The sequence below is a fragment of the Galleria mellonella genome, unplaced genomic scaffold (genome assembly GCF_026898425.1).
Source record: "Galleria mellonella isolate WM207_F2 unplaced genomic scaffold, CSIRO_AGI_GalMel_v1 utg139, whole genome shotgun sequence".
Taxonomy (NCBI): Eukaryota; Metazoa; Arthropoda; class Insecta; order Lepidoptera; family Pyralidae; genus Galleria; species Galleria mellonella.
The window spans coordinates 4,254,853-4,270,209 of record NW_026441995.1 but is presented as its reverse complement, the minus strand read 5'-3'; the positions used below and the strand labels follow the sequence as shown (position 1 = coordinate 4,270,209).

The following is a 15,357-nucleotide window of genomic DNA, read 5'->3' as shown; positions in this document are numbered from 1 at the left end:
AACTTGAATAATGAATAATATAAGGAAAAGGACAGATACCTAAATAGATATTACAATATATTTAACCTTAAAAATATATATGTATATGTAAAATACATAAACTAAGAAAATTTACAACTTAATATTATTGATAACAATAAAAGAGGAAATCGAATTATATACTTCTAAATTATCAACAAAAACAATAATACTGGAATTGATGTAGTTACATCATGTACATACAAAGGTTTGTACATGTTTATTAAATAGATTAAATCTGTTTTTTTACTAACTGCATTACGGCAGTTCCACTGCAGAACTTTGGCTTGGTTGTCCATTCTTTTTATTATTTAAAATATTAATGAATGCATTTGAAAGAGAAGAAACGTTGGACGGTGGAATGATATTAAATTGTGTTAATAAATTTAAAAGAGCTATTACTATTTTAGAAATAGAACGTTTAGTTTCATGTTGCTGATTATAACCACATCCATCTGCAGGAGCAGGAGGATTGTAGTCTTTTGTTAAAGTGATATATTCATTACGATCAAACCCATAGGAAGGTTTTGGAGGACGACGAATTTTTTCTATGACGGTTTTTTTTATAAGGTTTATTAGAATAAGGAGAAATTACATTATGAATCCCATTCTGGTTTGAGTTTATTGTACTACATTGTATTTACAATAACTGGATTAGATCTTAGAGTGTCAGCATATGATTTAATAGAAGGAGCAAGCAAATTGATGCTTTAACATAAAAGAAAACCTTGAAAATTCTGGACATTTTTTGCTGTTTGCCTGGTGAGCACCTTGGCATATACAGCAGTAAAAATCTTCTTCATGAACAGAACAGGATTCTCCAGAGTGGCCCTAACCACACTTATAACAATGTGGAACAGATCTACATTGATTTTTAATATGGCCATACCTACAACAATTATAACATTGAATGGTAGAGTATATGTACAAATCTACAGGCAATGAATTATAACATATGCAAACTCTCTTAGGTAACACTTGACCATCAAAAGTTATAACTCGATTGATCCACATTGCCGGCTACCGATTTACGTGTTCGTTTTGTTCCAGAATTATCAGAAATATTAACATAGAGTCCTCATTATTGCTAATAATTACATGAAGAGCGACCTCGTGGACCGTGCCCCAGGATCATCCGGGGGGGGGGGGGGGGGTCCATATATTAAAAAGAAATATATACAAAAACTTATCTAGTTTACAGCTACTATTACAGAAATCTAATATATACAAAAATAAACTAATATAAATGTTATTTGTAACTTATCTGATCGATATTATAATAAAAAAATAATATTAAAGGAGAAAAACTCAACCGCCAAATTTTACGTTTCCCGCCCTTTTTCCTATCATAATTTCTTTTTTTTTTTCATTTATTGCGACTGGCGAAAGCCATCCGCCAAAAAGTAACAATTACAAGGTAACAGCCCATCATAGATTTTTTTTTTTTTTTTTTTTTTTTTTTTTTTTTTTTCTTTTTTGTGGCGTTCACCCCGATATTAGGGTATTTTGCCAAGAACAAAACGGGGAAACGATAATAGTAATAAAAATATCTAACACAAACGAATTTAGAAAGGATAAGGATTAGGTCTAGGATATTTATAGGATATGAAACATATACTTGTACATATGAGAATATACTTATAAATATATAGGAAAAGCAATTGATGCAACTATAAATGTATTCATGTAATATAACTAAATCTTAATATTGTTATCATATATATATGAAGATAGTATTTTATAGATAATAGGATCATTGGAAGAAAGTAGAGTAAGAATAGAAGTTGGGAATGGAACACGGATGGATCGGAGATGATTAAAAAGGGAGGTGTGGTCAAATTTAGAACATGAGAAGAATATATGATTCAAGTCTGCCACTTCAGCACCGCAATTACACGACGAACTTTGTACAATACCAAGCTTGTATAAATGAGAAGGTGTGCATACGTGACCTAGACGCATACGAGTTATAATAGTTGTTGCGGTCTTTCCAAGCTTTAATTTACAAAACCATGGTTTGAAAGGAATATCGGGTTGTATAAGGCGATAAAATCTTCCTTTTGTTGTACTTGTTTTTTCCCAATATTCCTTCCAGGCATACCTTAAATATATTTTTGGGAGACAAGCTAGGTCACTACAGTAATTATGATACGGATACATATCACCACAAGTTACAGCCTCTCTTGCAATAAGGTCAGCTTTGTCATTGCCGCTAATACCACTGTGTCCTGGTAACCAGGCAAAAGAAACGGAATACCCTCTCAACATGCAAGGATAAAGACTTTGTCTTATGTCACAAATAATGGGATAAACTGGTTTTGATTTAAACGGATATTTGGCTAGAGCTTGCAAAGAGCTCATAGAGTCAGTGAAAACTATTGCCTTATGTAATTTCATTAAAAGTATATATTCTACAGCTTTTAAAATACCATAACATTCCCCGGTAAAAACTGAAGACTCCGGTGGAAGTTTAATTTTTTGAACGATATTAAATTGTGAATGAAACACACCCACACCTACACAATCGCTATTGTCTGGTTTTGATGCATCAGTAAAGATGTAGTGCCATTCATTCCATTCAATGTCAGTTATAAACATAAATTTGGCATTCAATTCTGAATCATTTTTTAATAACCCAAAATCATATTTAATATTAGGAGATAAAACTAAAGATTGATATGAGCATTTATAAATGGGAAAACAGGACGATGTAAAAGTGGGAGATTCTATGGATTTATATTTTTCATAACTTTGTATTAAACATGGAGGTTTTTTATGTTTCCAATAAGATGAAGACGAAATAAAGATATGTAGTTGAGATAACTTTTGAATAAGCGGATGATCAGATAATTGTAAACAACGAAAAAAGAAGCGATCAGATAGATATTGTCTTCTTAAAACCAAAGGTGGATCACCGACTTCGAGCTGTAAAGCATTGGGACTTGATTTCATTGCTCCAGAGATAATCCTCAAGGCCTTTGATTGAATTAAATCCAATTTCTTAAAAGCAAATGAACTTCCTGGAGCTAACAAAAAAGTTCCATAATCAATGACACTCCTTATAAGACCATTATAAGCAAGTTTTAGTGAAACGGGATGTGCTCCCCACCAAACTCCAGCAAGGCACCTAAGAATGTTGAGGTTACGCTCACATTTCGTAGAAATATAATTACAGTGGGACAGACCTGTTAATTTATTATCTAGCACGATACCTAAAAATTTAATTTCAGTCTTTATAGGAATGTATGAGTTATCATAAAGCACCTTAATTTGTTGCGGTGATCTCATTCTTGAAAACAAAACTACACTACTCTTGGTTACAGAAAGATTAAGACCATTTGCATCTAACCACGTTTTTAACAAATCTAATGAATCAGATAATTTGGCAGAAGCAGATTCTATGGACTTAGCAATAAAATATAATAAAAGATCATCAGCATATTGTAAAATTTTGACGGATTTATCAAGGAATAATTCTAGATCGTATGTGTATATGTTAAATAAGATTGGACTGAGAACAGATCCTTGTGGAAGGCCTTTCCATACTGTTCTAGATAATTTGGTATCTTCATCTAAATTCATATATATTGTTCTTTCTGATAAAATATTAATAATGAAATTAGAAAGCATTACCGGTACATTTAGAGCTTGTAATTTAGTTTTTAAAATAGAAATTATTACATTATCATAGGCAGAATTTATATCTAAAAAGGCTGAGAGGATTGACAACTTTTGTGAGAAAGCTATATGAATATCTGAAATAAGAATGCTCACATTATCTAAGGTGCTCTTACCTTTCCTAAAACCAAACTGGTTCGGGGATAGTAAGTTATTACTTTCTAAAAACCATTCTAGACGGTTTTTCACTAAATGTTCAGCTAGCTTTAGTAAGACAGAGGAAAGTGCAACAGGACGGTATGAAGATGGTTCAGAAGGTGGTTTATGAGGCTTTAGAAATGGTATAATAATCTGAGACTTCCATGAAGTAGGTATATTTCCCGAAATAATTATGGAATTAATTATATTTAAAAAGTAAATTAATGTCGCATCGCTAGCATTTTTAAAAAAGGAATACGGTATACCGTCTTCTCCCGGTGCAGAGTCTTTAATAGAAGCTAGAACACCTTTAAGTTCTACTAGAGTAAAAGGAGAGTCAAGTTCGAATAATTCGTCAGAGACGGATAGAGAAATATTGTAAAGGCATTCCGGCACATAACTAGGAGCAAGGCGATCTAAAAATTTATTCGCTAAAGTTAAATCGAGTGCAGAACGTGATGTATGATCACTAAAGGCAGATCTGAATCTTTTAATATTATTCCAAACGACTGATGAATTAACTTCTGGACAGATAGAAGAACAAAATCTTCTCCAGCCTTCTAATTTCTTTTTTTTCAGTAGTTTTCGAGTAGAACGTGAAACTGCGGTGTAAATTTCAAAATTTTCTGGTGTCATGTAATTATTATAATTTTTTTCAGCCTCTTTACGATTTTTAATTGCTTCCGTACAATCTTTGTCCCACCAAGGTGGCGAGGGAATTTTCCCTGAAGCACTATTTTTAACAGGAAATAATAAATCAGCAACCTCCTTCATATTTATCATCAAGTCATTACAACATTGATGTTCATTTCCATGGTAAACAATAGGTAACTCCGATATTTTATTATCTAAATATTGTTTGTAAATATTCCAGTCTACATTTGATAAATTATATTTAAGCCGAGGACCACTCTTTCGACTTGAGGGAATGGAAATTGGAAAAGAAAGAATGAGGGGAAAGTGATCGCTTCCGAAAGTAGAGGAATGAGGATACCACGACAGTGAAGAAGCTAAATCAGAAGAACATATTGAAATGTCAGGAGCACTAAACCCTTCATTCGGTGCAGTTCTACGTGTTGGTACATCTGAGTTAATAATACATAAGTTGTAAGTGTCAATTATCGTCAGGAGTTTTCCACCATAAAAATTAGAAGTAGAACTGCCCCACGATTGGTGTTGAGCATTAAAATCGCCCATTACGAGAAAAGGTTTAGGTAAAATTGAAAATAATTGTTCTAGTTGTGAATATATTTGGCATGTAGGATCAGGAATATATAAAGTAACAAAACAGATACCATTTATAATTATAGCAGCTGCATTAATGCCGCTATATACAGGAAGCGAAAAAGAAGAAAAAGGAAGGGAGTTTTTGACCAATATGGCAACACCGCCATATCCGTCAGCTCTATCATCACGGAGACTTGTAAAGCCTGAAATCCTAAAAGGATATCCTGGCTTTAACCAAGTCTCTTGAGAGCTATTATAAAAGGATTATATTTATTAATCAAATAAAATAAGTCTGATTTCTTGTTTGTTATGCTACGACAGTTCCACTGAATTATTAGGACTTTGTAATCCATTGTGAGAAGTTAATAATTGAGAAAATACATTGTAAATGGCATCGTTGGACGGTGGTAAAGTTGTTTGTATCATTTTCGATTGCGATAACACTTTAATAAGCATGAGAATAATATCAAAGATGGATTGATTATTGTCAATATTATTTGATGATAATGCACAACCATTAGAGGGAGCAGGAATATTATATTCCTTAACTAAGGCTTCATGGGCAGAACGATCATATCCTTGTTGTGCTTTTTGAGGAGTGCGTGGTTTAAGTGTAACTGTTTTTTTATATGATGATTGAATATGTGGTAATGATGATTTCTCTTTGAGGAAAGAAGATTGAAAATGAGATTTATTGTACGGAGATGATGATGTTAATACATCTGAATATAGTTTAGAAGTGGGAGGATGAAATTTTGATGCTTCAGCATAAGAAACACAACTGTGGGCCATTGTTTCTTTAATGGCTTTCTGACGTGCATATTCAGGACATTTCTTACTAATTGCTGAATGAGAACCATTACACAAGATACAAGAAACATTTTCCTCATCTACTTCACATTTATCACCTGTATGATTTTGCCTGCATTTATAACACCGAGGATTTGAACGACACTGCATCTTGACATGTCCGAACCTACAGCAGTTATAGCATTGGATAGTGGGGTAAATGTACAAATCTACAGTTAATGATGTGTAAAACATAAATACTCTTTTTGGTAATATTTGTCCATCAAAAGTAATAACAATGGTTTCAGTATTAATAAAACTTGGTTGTCCTTCATTAATGGTCTTTTTCTTAATTCTTCTGGTTTTTAGAATTCTCCCACAACCTATAGGTACTGATATATTTTGGATTACTTCCTCTTCTGTCCAATCTTTAGGAATACCCCTCACAATTCCCATACGGGTTACATGGAAAGAAGGTATAAATGCCTTAAAATTATGTGTTTCTAAGTGACTATTATTTAAAAATGCATTTGCATTTTCAAAATTTGAGAAAGAAAGCGATAAACGGTTTCTTCCTATTCTTTTGAGGCTACCATTCACTATATTATTTATCTTATTAGTGTGTAAAAAGCGACCAAATGCAATAGGATGAAATGTAGTGTTATCATTAGGATGTGTTTCATTTTTTTGTACATGAACGACATAAGGAGCTACATCCTCGGCATTGTACAAAGTTCTGCTTAAAGTACTGGGTGGAGAAGCAGGTTTAACAGACTCGGTATTATTTACAACTGGTATTGATACTAGAGTTTGATTCTCATCCTCAATACATTGACAATCACTATCTTTAATTTTAGATTCGAGACCTTTGGTGTGCCTCCTTCGTTTTTTATTGCAATGTTTGCAAATGCGACGTTCGCCACGTACTCGCTTACGTTTAGAACTTGCAACGCTAGAACCATCTGTGTCCATACTAGATTCACCCAATATATCAAAACTATTATTAAATGGGATAGTTATATTTGCAGACACCTGGGGGGTTGTCCCCCCAGTACAGATGGGCAAAGCACCGGGTTTAAACCCGGTGCTTTGGTAAAAACCCAATAAACACCCATAAACTCCCATAATCACCCAAAAAAATAGGTTTTTACGTATTTTTTTGAAAATATGTAAGTAATACCAATAAATTATTTTTATAAATTGTATTGATCAATTCTACAATATTAAATAAAACGTTAACTAATAATATTTCAGGAAATTTTAAAAATCTATATATAATAAAATGAAAGTAATTAATTTTCAGTGTTTTCATGTTGCAGTTGATCAACATGTTGGCCTTTTGCTTCCCGTAGATACTTTAAAATTTCTTCATAACACCTCGTTCGCACACATGGCCGTATATATTTAAATTCTTGAGCCACTAACAGTCCGAAATACTCATTTCTTTTATCCTCTTCTCCATAAATTAAGCATTTAGAACAGTTTGTTTCTTCTTTCAGTAAATTTTCTTTTACTTTATCCTCGTTTTTTTCTTTGTTGCGACGACGCTGGGTAAATCATCTGGACACTGGGTCTCACTATCGCCAAATATATTTGGAGATCGGCTTCGGCTACGGCTTGGCAGACATTTTTTTCTTTCTACAATTTTAAATTAAATTTATTAGAATAAATGCTTCGAACACACGCGATCTAAGTACCTTTTGTGTTCATTATACCTTACCTACCTAGGTATAAAAAGAGTACTTACGTAGATTTTCTTTTATTAACTGTTTTATACGAAGATCTTGATCTCTCAAATTAGCATCCATTTTACTTCCAGTGATTATCAACTAAATTAATAATCCACAAAGTATTAAATAACGTTTTTATGAAATATTTAGCACAAAAACAATACCCTTTAAATATCGATCGTCAGTAACTGTGGCTGACTTACCTATATTCTAGCAAGCAGGACTGCCAGATGTGAAGGGGAAATCCCCAATAAATTTTTGCATGTGACTGATGATGTGAGCATGTTCGTTTCATAATAAAAATGTTGCCAGGTAACCAAAAAGTCGTATGTTTTTGTGCGAATTACGATCATAATCTTTACGATCGTACATTAAAAAATAGACAAATAATAGTATGAGTACGATTTAAATCGTATATCTGTCAACCCTGCTAGCAAGACAGCGACAAAATCACGTTGCATAACAATGTAGCCCAAGCTTATATCTTATGAAATATACGGAAGAGATACGGACTTAGAAAAAACAGAAATGTTGTTCTTTGTGGAAGTCATTGATGAAATTCTATGTATTTTAGCCCGCAAACTTTCTTCAAACAAAAACAGCGCCATCTAGTATCGAGTTCTGTAATTATCTCTTTGTTTATGGATTTGAAGTAAGACCGCCACGCATGCAATACATTATGACTGGGGATTCCCCTATTCGTCGACGCTGAATATGAGGCGACGACAATCACTGTCAAACGTGTTCACTATTACTCTGACTCTGGTAACGTGACTTCCTGGTAACGTGTTAGGTAGGAAAAGCAGTAAAAAAGTGCATATTAAGGGAGCAGATTTGAAATAATATTTATACTTAACAAGAAATAATTAAAGGTAAGTGGATTTTTGAATGATACAATTATATCATGATCACTTAACAATTTTAACTTAAAATTAGATGTATTATTACAAGCTTTTATTTAGCTTGCGTTATGTAAATAAAAGTATGTAGGTATGTTCGTATGTTGATGCAATTATCCTCAATCCTCAACCGACTGGGATAAAATTTTCCATACACGTTTATTTTGGATGATAGTGCATAGTTAGCTGAGAGTCGTCATTGGATAATAATGGTGGATAGCCTAAGATGTGTACTAGATATTTATTTTTAACATAATATGCGTAAGTACCTAATCGAATTAAAGAAGTTGCTGAGAAAAATACAGAACAATACGATAATAAACTAGCGTCTGCGTTTAATCCTCCGAGGAGATGTAATTTTACAAAGGTTTTTTGTATTTATTTTATTATTTTTTTAATAAATTTATTGTAAATAACAAGAAATAATCATTGTAAAAAAATAGGCACTCTATTGTTGAATTTTCGTCAGACCAACTAATCATCGTTCATTTTTTTAGGTTCAATGGGGAGACCTAAAGATTTACGCATATGGGAGCACTACCGTACTTTACCAAACAAGTCTGTTTCTTGCAAGCTTTGTAATAAGGTCTACAAATTCAGTAGTGCTGCCAAAATGCTTCAACATCTTATCACTTGTCCAAAATCTCCAGAAACATTAAAAGACTCTATGAAACTTATAAAAGATAGCTCGTCCAAAACCAAAATGTCTGGACTGTCAGAGATAGAGACAAATGATTCTTTTATAAGCCCCTCGTCGTCTGCTAACACTACAATAAATGCTGAGTTTCAAGACACCGATGATCATATAAAAACAGAATTAGCGAGAGCTATATTTGTAACAGGGACGCCATTATCGATGGTGCAACATCCTTTATGGATACAATTTTTCGAAAAATTGCAACCAAAATTTAAAATACCTTCACGTAAAGCTTTAGCGACAAAATACTTAGATAAAATATATAGAGAAATGCGTTTTGAGTTAAATGAGGAACTAAATGCTTGTAGTTACTTACACCTTCAGTGCGATGGCTGGTCTAATTTAAGAAATGAAGGAATAATAAACTTTCTTATATCAAAACCTCAACCTGCATACGTTAAAAGTTTGAATACAGAAAGTAATCCTCACACTAGTGAATACCTTAGCCAAGAAGTTGAAAAAGTAATGAAAGTGTATGGAGCAAATAAGTTTCTTGTACTTATTGGCGATAACGCTAGAAATATACAAAAGGCATTCGAATTAACAAAACTCAAATATCCACATGTTGTTCCTCTCGGTTGCTGTGCACATATCCTTAACTTGTTGTGCCAAGATATTGTAAAGATACAAGAAGTAACTGTGTTTATTATGCAAGCCATAAATATAATAAAAACTGTTAAAAGGAGTCAACGATTAAGTTCCTTGTTGATAAAATCAAGGCAGGGTGAAGATTCTACACAAACACTAAAATTGCCTTGTGCTACAAGATGGGGAAGTCATGTTACTTCGTTAAAAAGTTTGAAAGCAAATAAGATAGCTTTGCAAATATTAACAGTTAGAGAAGATGTGGTAATTTCAAGAGATATTAAAGATTTAATTCTAAGTGATGATTTCTGGACGAAGACAGGGGAATGTATAAGTATTTTGGAACCAGTCACTGAAAGCATATTTTACTTAGAGAGCGACCAGAATCGTTTGCATCGCACATACATTACATTTAGAGATGTACAAGCTAAGATACGTTTTGCATTAAATGAGATTTCGACATTGAGCGAAGAAAGCAAACAGCAGATTCTAACATCAGTATCTTCAAGATGCAATATGGCAATGAGGCCAATACATTTTGCAGCATATATTCTAGACCCCAGGACTCTAGGAGTCGAACTTACTCAAGAGGAAGAACTTAAGGGTATGGAGTTTATCTACAATTTAAGCCAACACTTAAGTTTGTCAAATGTAATGGCAGATTTGGCGTGTTATAAAGCTAAAGAAAACTTTTGGGCCAGAGGATTTGTATGGAGCTCATTAGATAGCATTGAGCCCCTAATATGGTGGAAAGGTATTTGTGGTTCCACTGAGTTAAGCAAAGTAGCGATTCGTATTCTATCAGCTCCCTGTACTTCGGCAGCCACTGAGCGTTCCTTTAGTATCCAAGGCTACATACATAATAACAAAAGAAATCGACTTACAACTGAAAGAACTGAAAAATTTCATTCATTTGTTATAACTGGAATCTTAAACATAAAGCTGAATGCGAGGACATTCAGTTTAATGAAGAAAATACCTTAGAAGCTTTCATTGAGCAAGTAAATGAACATAACAGTTTAGACGAAATAGAGCCTATCGAACCTATACAATTCATCGCTTGTAATAACTCTGAATCTGACAGTGATTGACTGTAGTTTTACATTTTACTTTCATCTCTTTCTTAATAAACTCAAAATCAAATTAAAAGTTTTTTATTCTGTAGGCTGCATAATAATATTGTCTATGTCCAGTATAGTGGACGTCTTGCGGCTGAGATGACGATGATGAAGTACAAAATCATAAACACCCAAAAATTTGGGTGTTTATGGGGTTTAAACCCAATAAACCCAAAACACCCGGTTTTTACCCACCAGACTTTAAACCCACCCAGGTGGATTGCCCATCTCTACCCCCCAGGGTCTATAGGTGGATCCATAATGTCTAATTAATATAGGTAATTTACTTACCAATATTTACAGCAACAAACACTATTACTACAAAATATACAATTATATATACAATCTAATACACAATATATAAATAAGACTAATCCTTATATAATTAAAAATAAAATTAATTTAAAGAAGATCAAAAAACACTCCCGCTTTTTTAAACGTTTCCCGCGCTTTTTTTTCCATCATAGATTCTATATTTATGTTGTTGCCCGTTTTTCTTTTAAATGCTTTTTACGGCACTAGGTTCTAACCTTTTAGCCTGCCTTCAATTGTAACTGCATTAATAAATAGATCATTGCATTTTTATAAAATCTTCATAAAATTATATAGTCTATAGTATTTATGATAATATTTATAAAAAGATTGTAGTTTTTTGTTTCTTGATATACATAACTCTTGCATGTTATTTTATATATCATTTTTATCTTGAAGTTCTTTAAGTCAATTAATAAGCACTAGTCTTTGAAAACAGTAAAATCGACCCTTCATAAATAAATGTTTATACTGGCTATTTCTTTCTCGTAAAAATTGCTCTTATAATTAGGGACCATTTTCAGTCTTTTCAGGTCAGTAGGGCAGAGCAAGTAATCACTAAATTATAAGAGTTTGCACCGGCCTTGTATCAAGCCACTCGTATACACAAAGAACAAGGATTTACATAGAAGGAATGATAAAAATTATAAATCATATGATTGCCTCCTTTCTTCTTATGCAAATATAATTAGTAATAGAAGACGAAAGATACACTATCACTTGCTACTTTGTCAATTTATAGCAGGTTAGTGTATAGAAAATATTATGCAGCCGTATAATCCTATCAAATTCAACAATATACTTGCATACTTTTTGCATAAACTGTGTCGTATATACAGTTTAGTAATGATAAATTTGTCATTGTCAAATAATTGACATATCAAACATTTTCTATACACTAGCCTGCTTTGAATTGAGAAAAATAGCAACTGATGTATTTTTCGTCCTCTTTTTATTAATTATTTAAGAAGAAAGAAGGCAATCATATGATTTATAGTTTTTATTTTATCATTCCTTCTATGTAATTGGTTGTTCTTAGTATAAAATACACACTAAGTGTAAGCAGAAGCATGTATAGATATTAATACTACGTTATAATTATATGTTTATTATATGTATTATATAATTTGAATATATTTTATTGTATAAAATTTATACAATTTTGGAGACGTTTTCTTTACTTATTTTTTATATATTTAATTTTGCTAGAAATGAGAAACTACAATATATTAGGAAAAAAATCGTAACAATTCATTTACAAATTCAACGCCTTCTTTTGCTATAATAGCAATGGGCAATTGTTAAAAATTATTATTACAGAACATGATTACTTCCTAACCGCTAAATAAAATTTCTTTTCTTGCCATATGCTATTAGTAGCAAAAAATTGAATTATTTAATATCAGTAATTTTAGTTCTTAAATCGTTCAATAAAATAGCACCATCAATAAAAACAGTAGGCGAATTGTGTTTTGTAAATAAATAATAGAAAAAAAAGTTACAGGCAAATGAATTTGATAATCTGGTAACCCTGATAACGTCTTTTTGGTAATGACGTCATCAGTTTATGTTTAGTGTGACGAACAGTTTGTCTGTTACGAAATTCAATCTTAAATATTTCTATGATTGAAAATTAAACGTAGAAAGAACCTATTATGTGTTGAAACTTTTGCTAATAAATTAATAAACAGTTCCTAGGATCGTTTTTACATTATAATTATATTCATAAAAACATTGGCTACGTACAATCTTTTTGGCGGCATCACATGAAGCCACAGAAATAGATTTCCTTGTGCAATAATCGGTGTGTACAAAAACTTGGTGAACTCATTTGCATTTGAACCGGTTATTTGAAATGGGTCAGGGCCCTTAATATAGTGTACCTAACGCGCGAAAATGTGGGAAAGGTGATAGTGTATTTGAAAAAAATAAAGTCGGCATGGAGAATCCAGCGGTTACAGAATTGCGGTCAAGGTCACGTTCGAAGACCCCCTTTTTGCGGTCTAGTTGTGACCGGGAGAACTGTATGGAGGGTGAAGACCATACACACGATAAATCAGGAAGAAAAACACCTGTAAAGAGGAACACTCCCGTCAAGTTAGTAAACAGTACTTTTTATATTTGCTACTATAAGTGAACCTAACCTTTTTTTCATACACAGTAACTGCTTACAAAATGTACTTTATTAATAAATTATAATAACAAACAATCATTATTGTCATTCTACTTTTGGACCTACGGTCTTTCCCGGGGAGGGATTGTTGGTAGTAAGGAGTAGCAGTCCCTTTGCTAACAATATAGCCTGTCAGACTGATCTCTATGCACTCCTTTCTGGAAACCACCACTTATTTCTGTTAAATTTATCAAAATAGCCCAACTGACTAGACTTCATTCCCACCTATCATCATTTGCTGCTTTAGTAGAACCACACCCAATAGAAAGGGTAGGATTATCATTCCATTTTCATCTTATAAAAAATCTTTCCATATGAAGAGGTTATTATTTAATTTATTTATTTATAATATGTAAAACCAGGCTTAATTCAATAAAAATAAATGTTAATACATACTTATGATAACCCCTGATCGCAAGCAAGCCAGTACAGGGATTTAATTATATTTATTTAAAAAAATGAAAAAAATACTAAGTGAAAAATTTTAATCAACTGTAAATGTCTCACTCAATACATAGATACATACTCTTTATTGTTTCCTCCAAAAAAAACTTACACACATTACACACACACACACATATACAACACATATTACACACACACACACACACACATATACAACACATATTACACTTAGTTTCTTTTTTTTATAGCACTAGTGTTTTCTGCAAAGCTGCTATGCTTAAATGCTTGTTTTAGCTTGAAGGGTGGAATATGGCAGTAAAATTAAAGTGTGTAAAGATATTCTGTGATATTTATTATGGTGTTCATATCTGTAAATTATAGTTACCATTTTTACTTTTACAACCTGGAAATATAGAAAAGTATAAAGTCATAAGTACATTTATATAAGTTCAAAATAAATGATATTTATTAAATTAAAAAATCTATTTGTTTTAGCTATTTTAAAACACACTAAAACATTTTTTTTTATTAATCATTCTATGTTCTGTAGTATTTATTATTTATATAATAGATTACACTAAATGTTACTAGTGTATGTACTTTGTTTATAATTTTTCTTGCCATAATTGAGGTCAAGACACCCTAAATGGGTTTAAAGGATTTATGAAGGTACATACCTAATTTATAGATAATGAGATTAGAGTTGTACTACATTATCTACAGTGTTATCAGAAGGTAAACTTTTTACATCTCAAGGCGTGATTAGAGTTTGTTACATGTTGGTGATTATGTGTGTATCAAAAAACTAAAATATTGAAATAAAGTTATAGAAGCCCATTTAGTGCTGTAATTAAATTAATAACATGTAAGTTTATCTTTTTATTATGTTGTAGTGACCTGAATATTTAATATTAGCTTTTATATTAAATCCTTTTTTGGATCTCCAAAAGCAGCAATTTCATGTTTTACCTTCACTAAGCATAATCATACTTGATGCATAAAAAAATTAAGTAGTAGACACACTTCTGCTGTTTAAATTTAAATATAATCCAACGTGTTTATGTAACATCTTGTTGCTAATGGGTGCATATATTTTTTAAGACGAAACAATATTGATTTTATCATTATTGGTGTTTAATTTGTTTAGTAAAATATGCCTGTTAACAAATGCAAAATTTATTATACACATTTAATTTCAACAACAAAACAAAACAACAGTACTTGGTTATATTATATTACCTGTCTGTATGATATAAATATAGGCCAACTATTCATATTTTATATATATTTTATTGTTATTAAAAATCTAATATAAATCAGTAGTTATTCATCAGATCAGCCTCGACTAAAGTATTTAACATATTACACTTTTAAAAGTAAGTTAATAAAATAATGCACTGATATATTAAATATGTACATATGTGCCTTCTTTCCTAATGAGTATAGTAAAATTACCCTAATTAATATTTTTATTCAAGTAGATGTAAATGAGTGACAAATATATTACAGGGAATTGGTAGATGCAGATGGCTCTACCAGCTCTTCCTTATGGCAGTCTATGTAAGAGGGCAATGCTCAATAGTGGGCA

At 31.9% G+C, this 15,357-nt stretch overlaps 1 protein-coding gene and 1 long non-coding RNA gene across 2 annotated transcripts in view; both read left to right on the top strand.

Moving 5' to 3' along the window:
* Positions 1 to 5,020: 5,020 nt before the first annotated feature.
* Positions 5,021 to 6,184, top strand: LOC128202608 (uncharacterized). The gene is made up of 2 exons (XR_008253884.1): positions 5,021 to 5,468; positions 5,731 to 6,184. It is a non-coding gene; the product is annotated as an uncharacterized LOC128202608 (long non-coding RNA).
* A 6,562-nt stretch (positions 6,185 to 12,746) lies between these two features.
* Positions 12,747 to 15,357, top strand: part of LOC113510654 (klaroid protein-like) — a 39,521-nt gene continuing 36,910 nt past the window's right edge. The window contains exon 1 of the mRNA XM_052903590.1: positions 12,747 to 13,288. Within this exon, the coding sequence (XP_052759550.1) occupies positions 13,131 to 13,288 (158 nt within the window). The 5' untranslated portion in view covers positions 12,747 to 13,130. The remainder of the gene's footprint in view (positions 13,289 to 15,357) is intronic.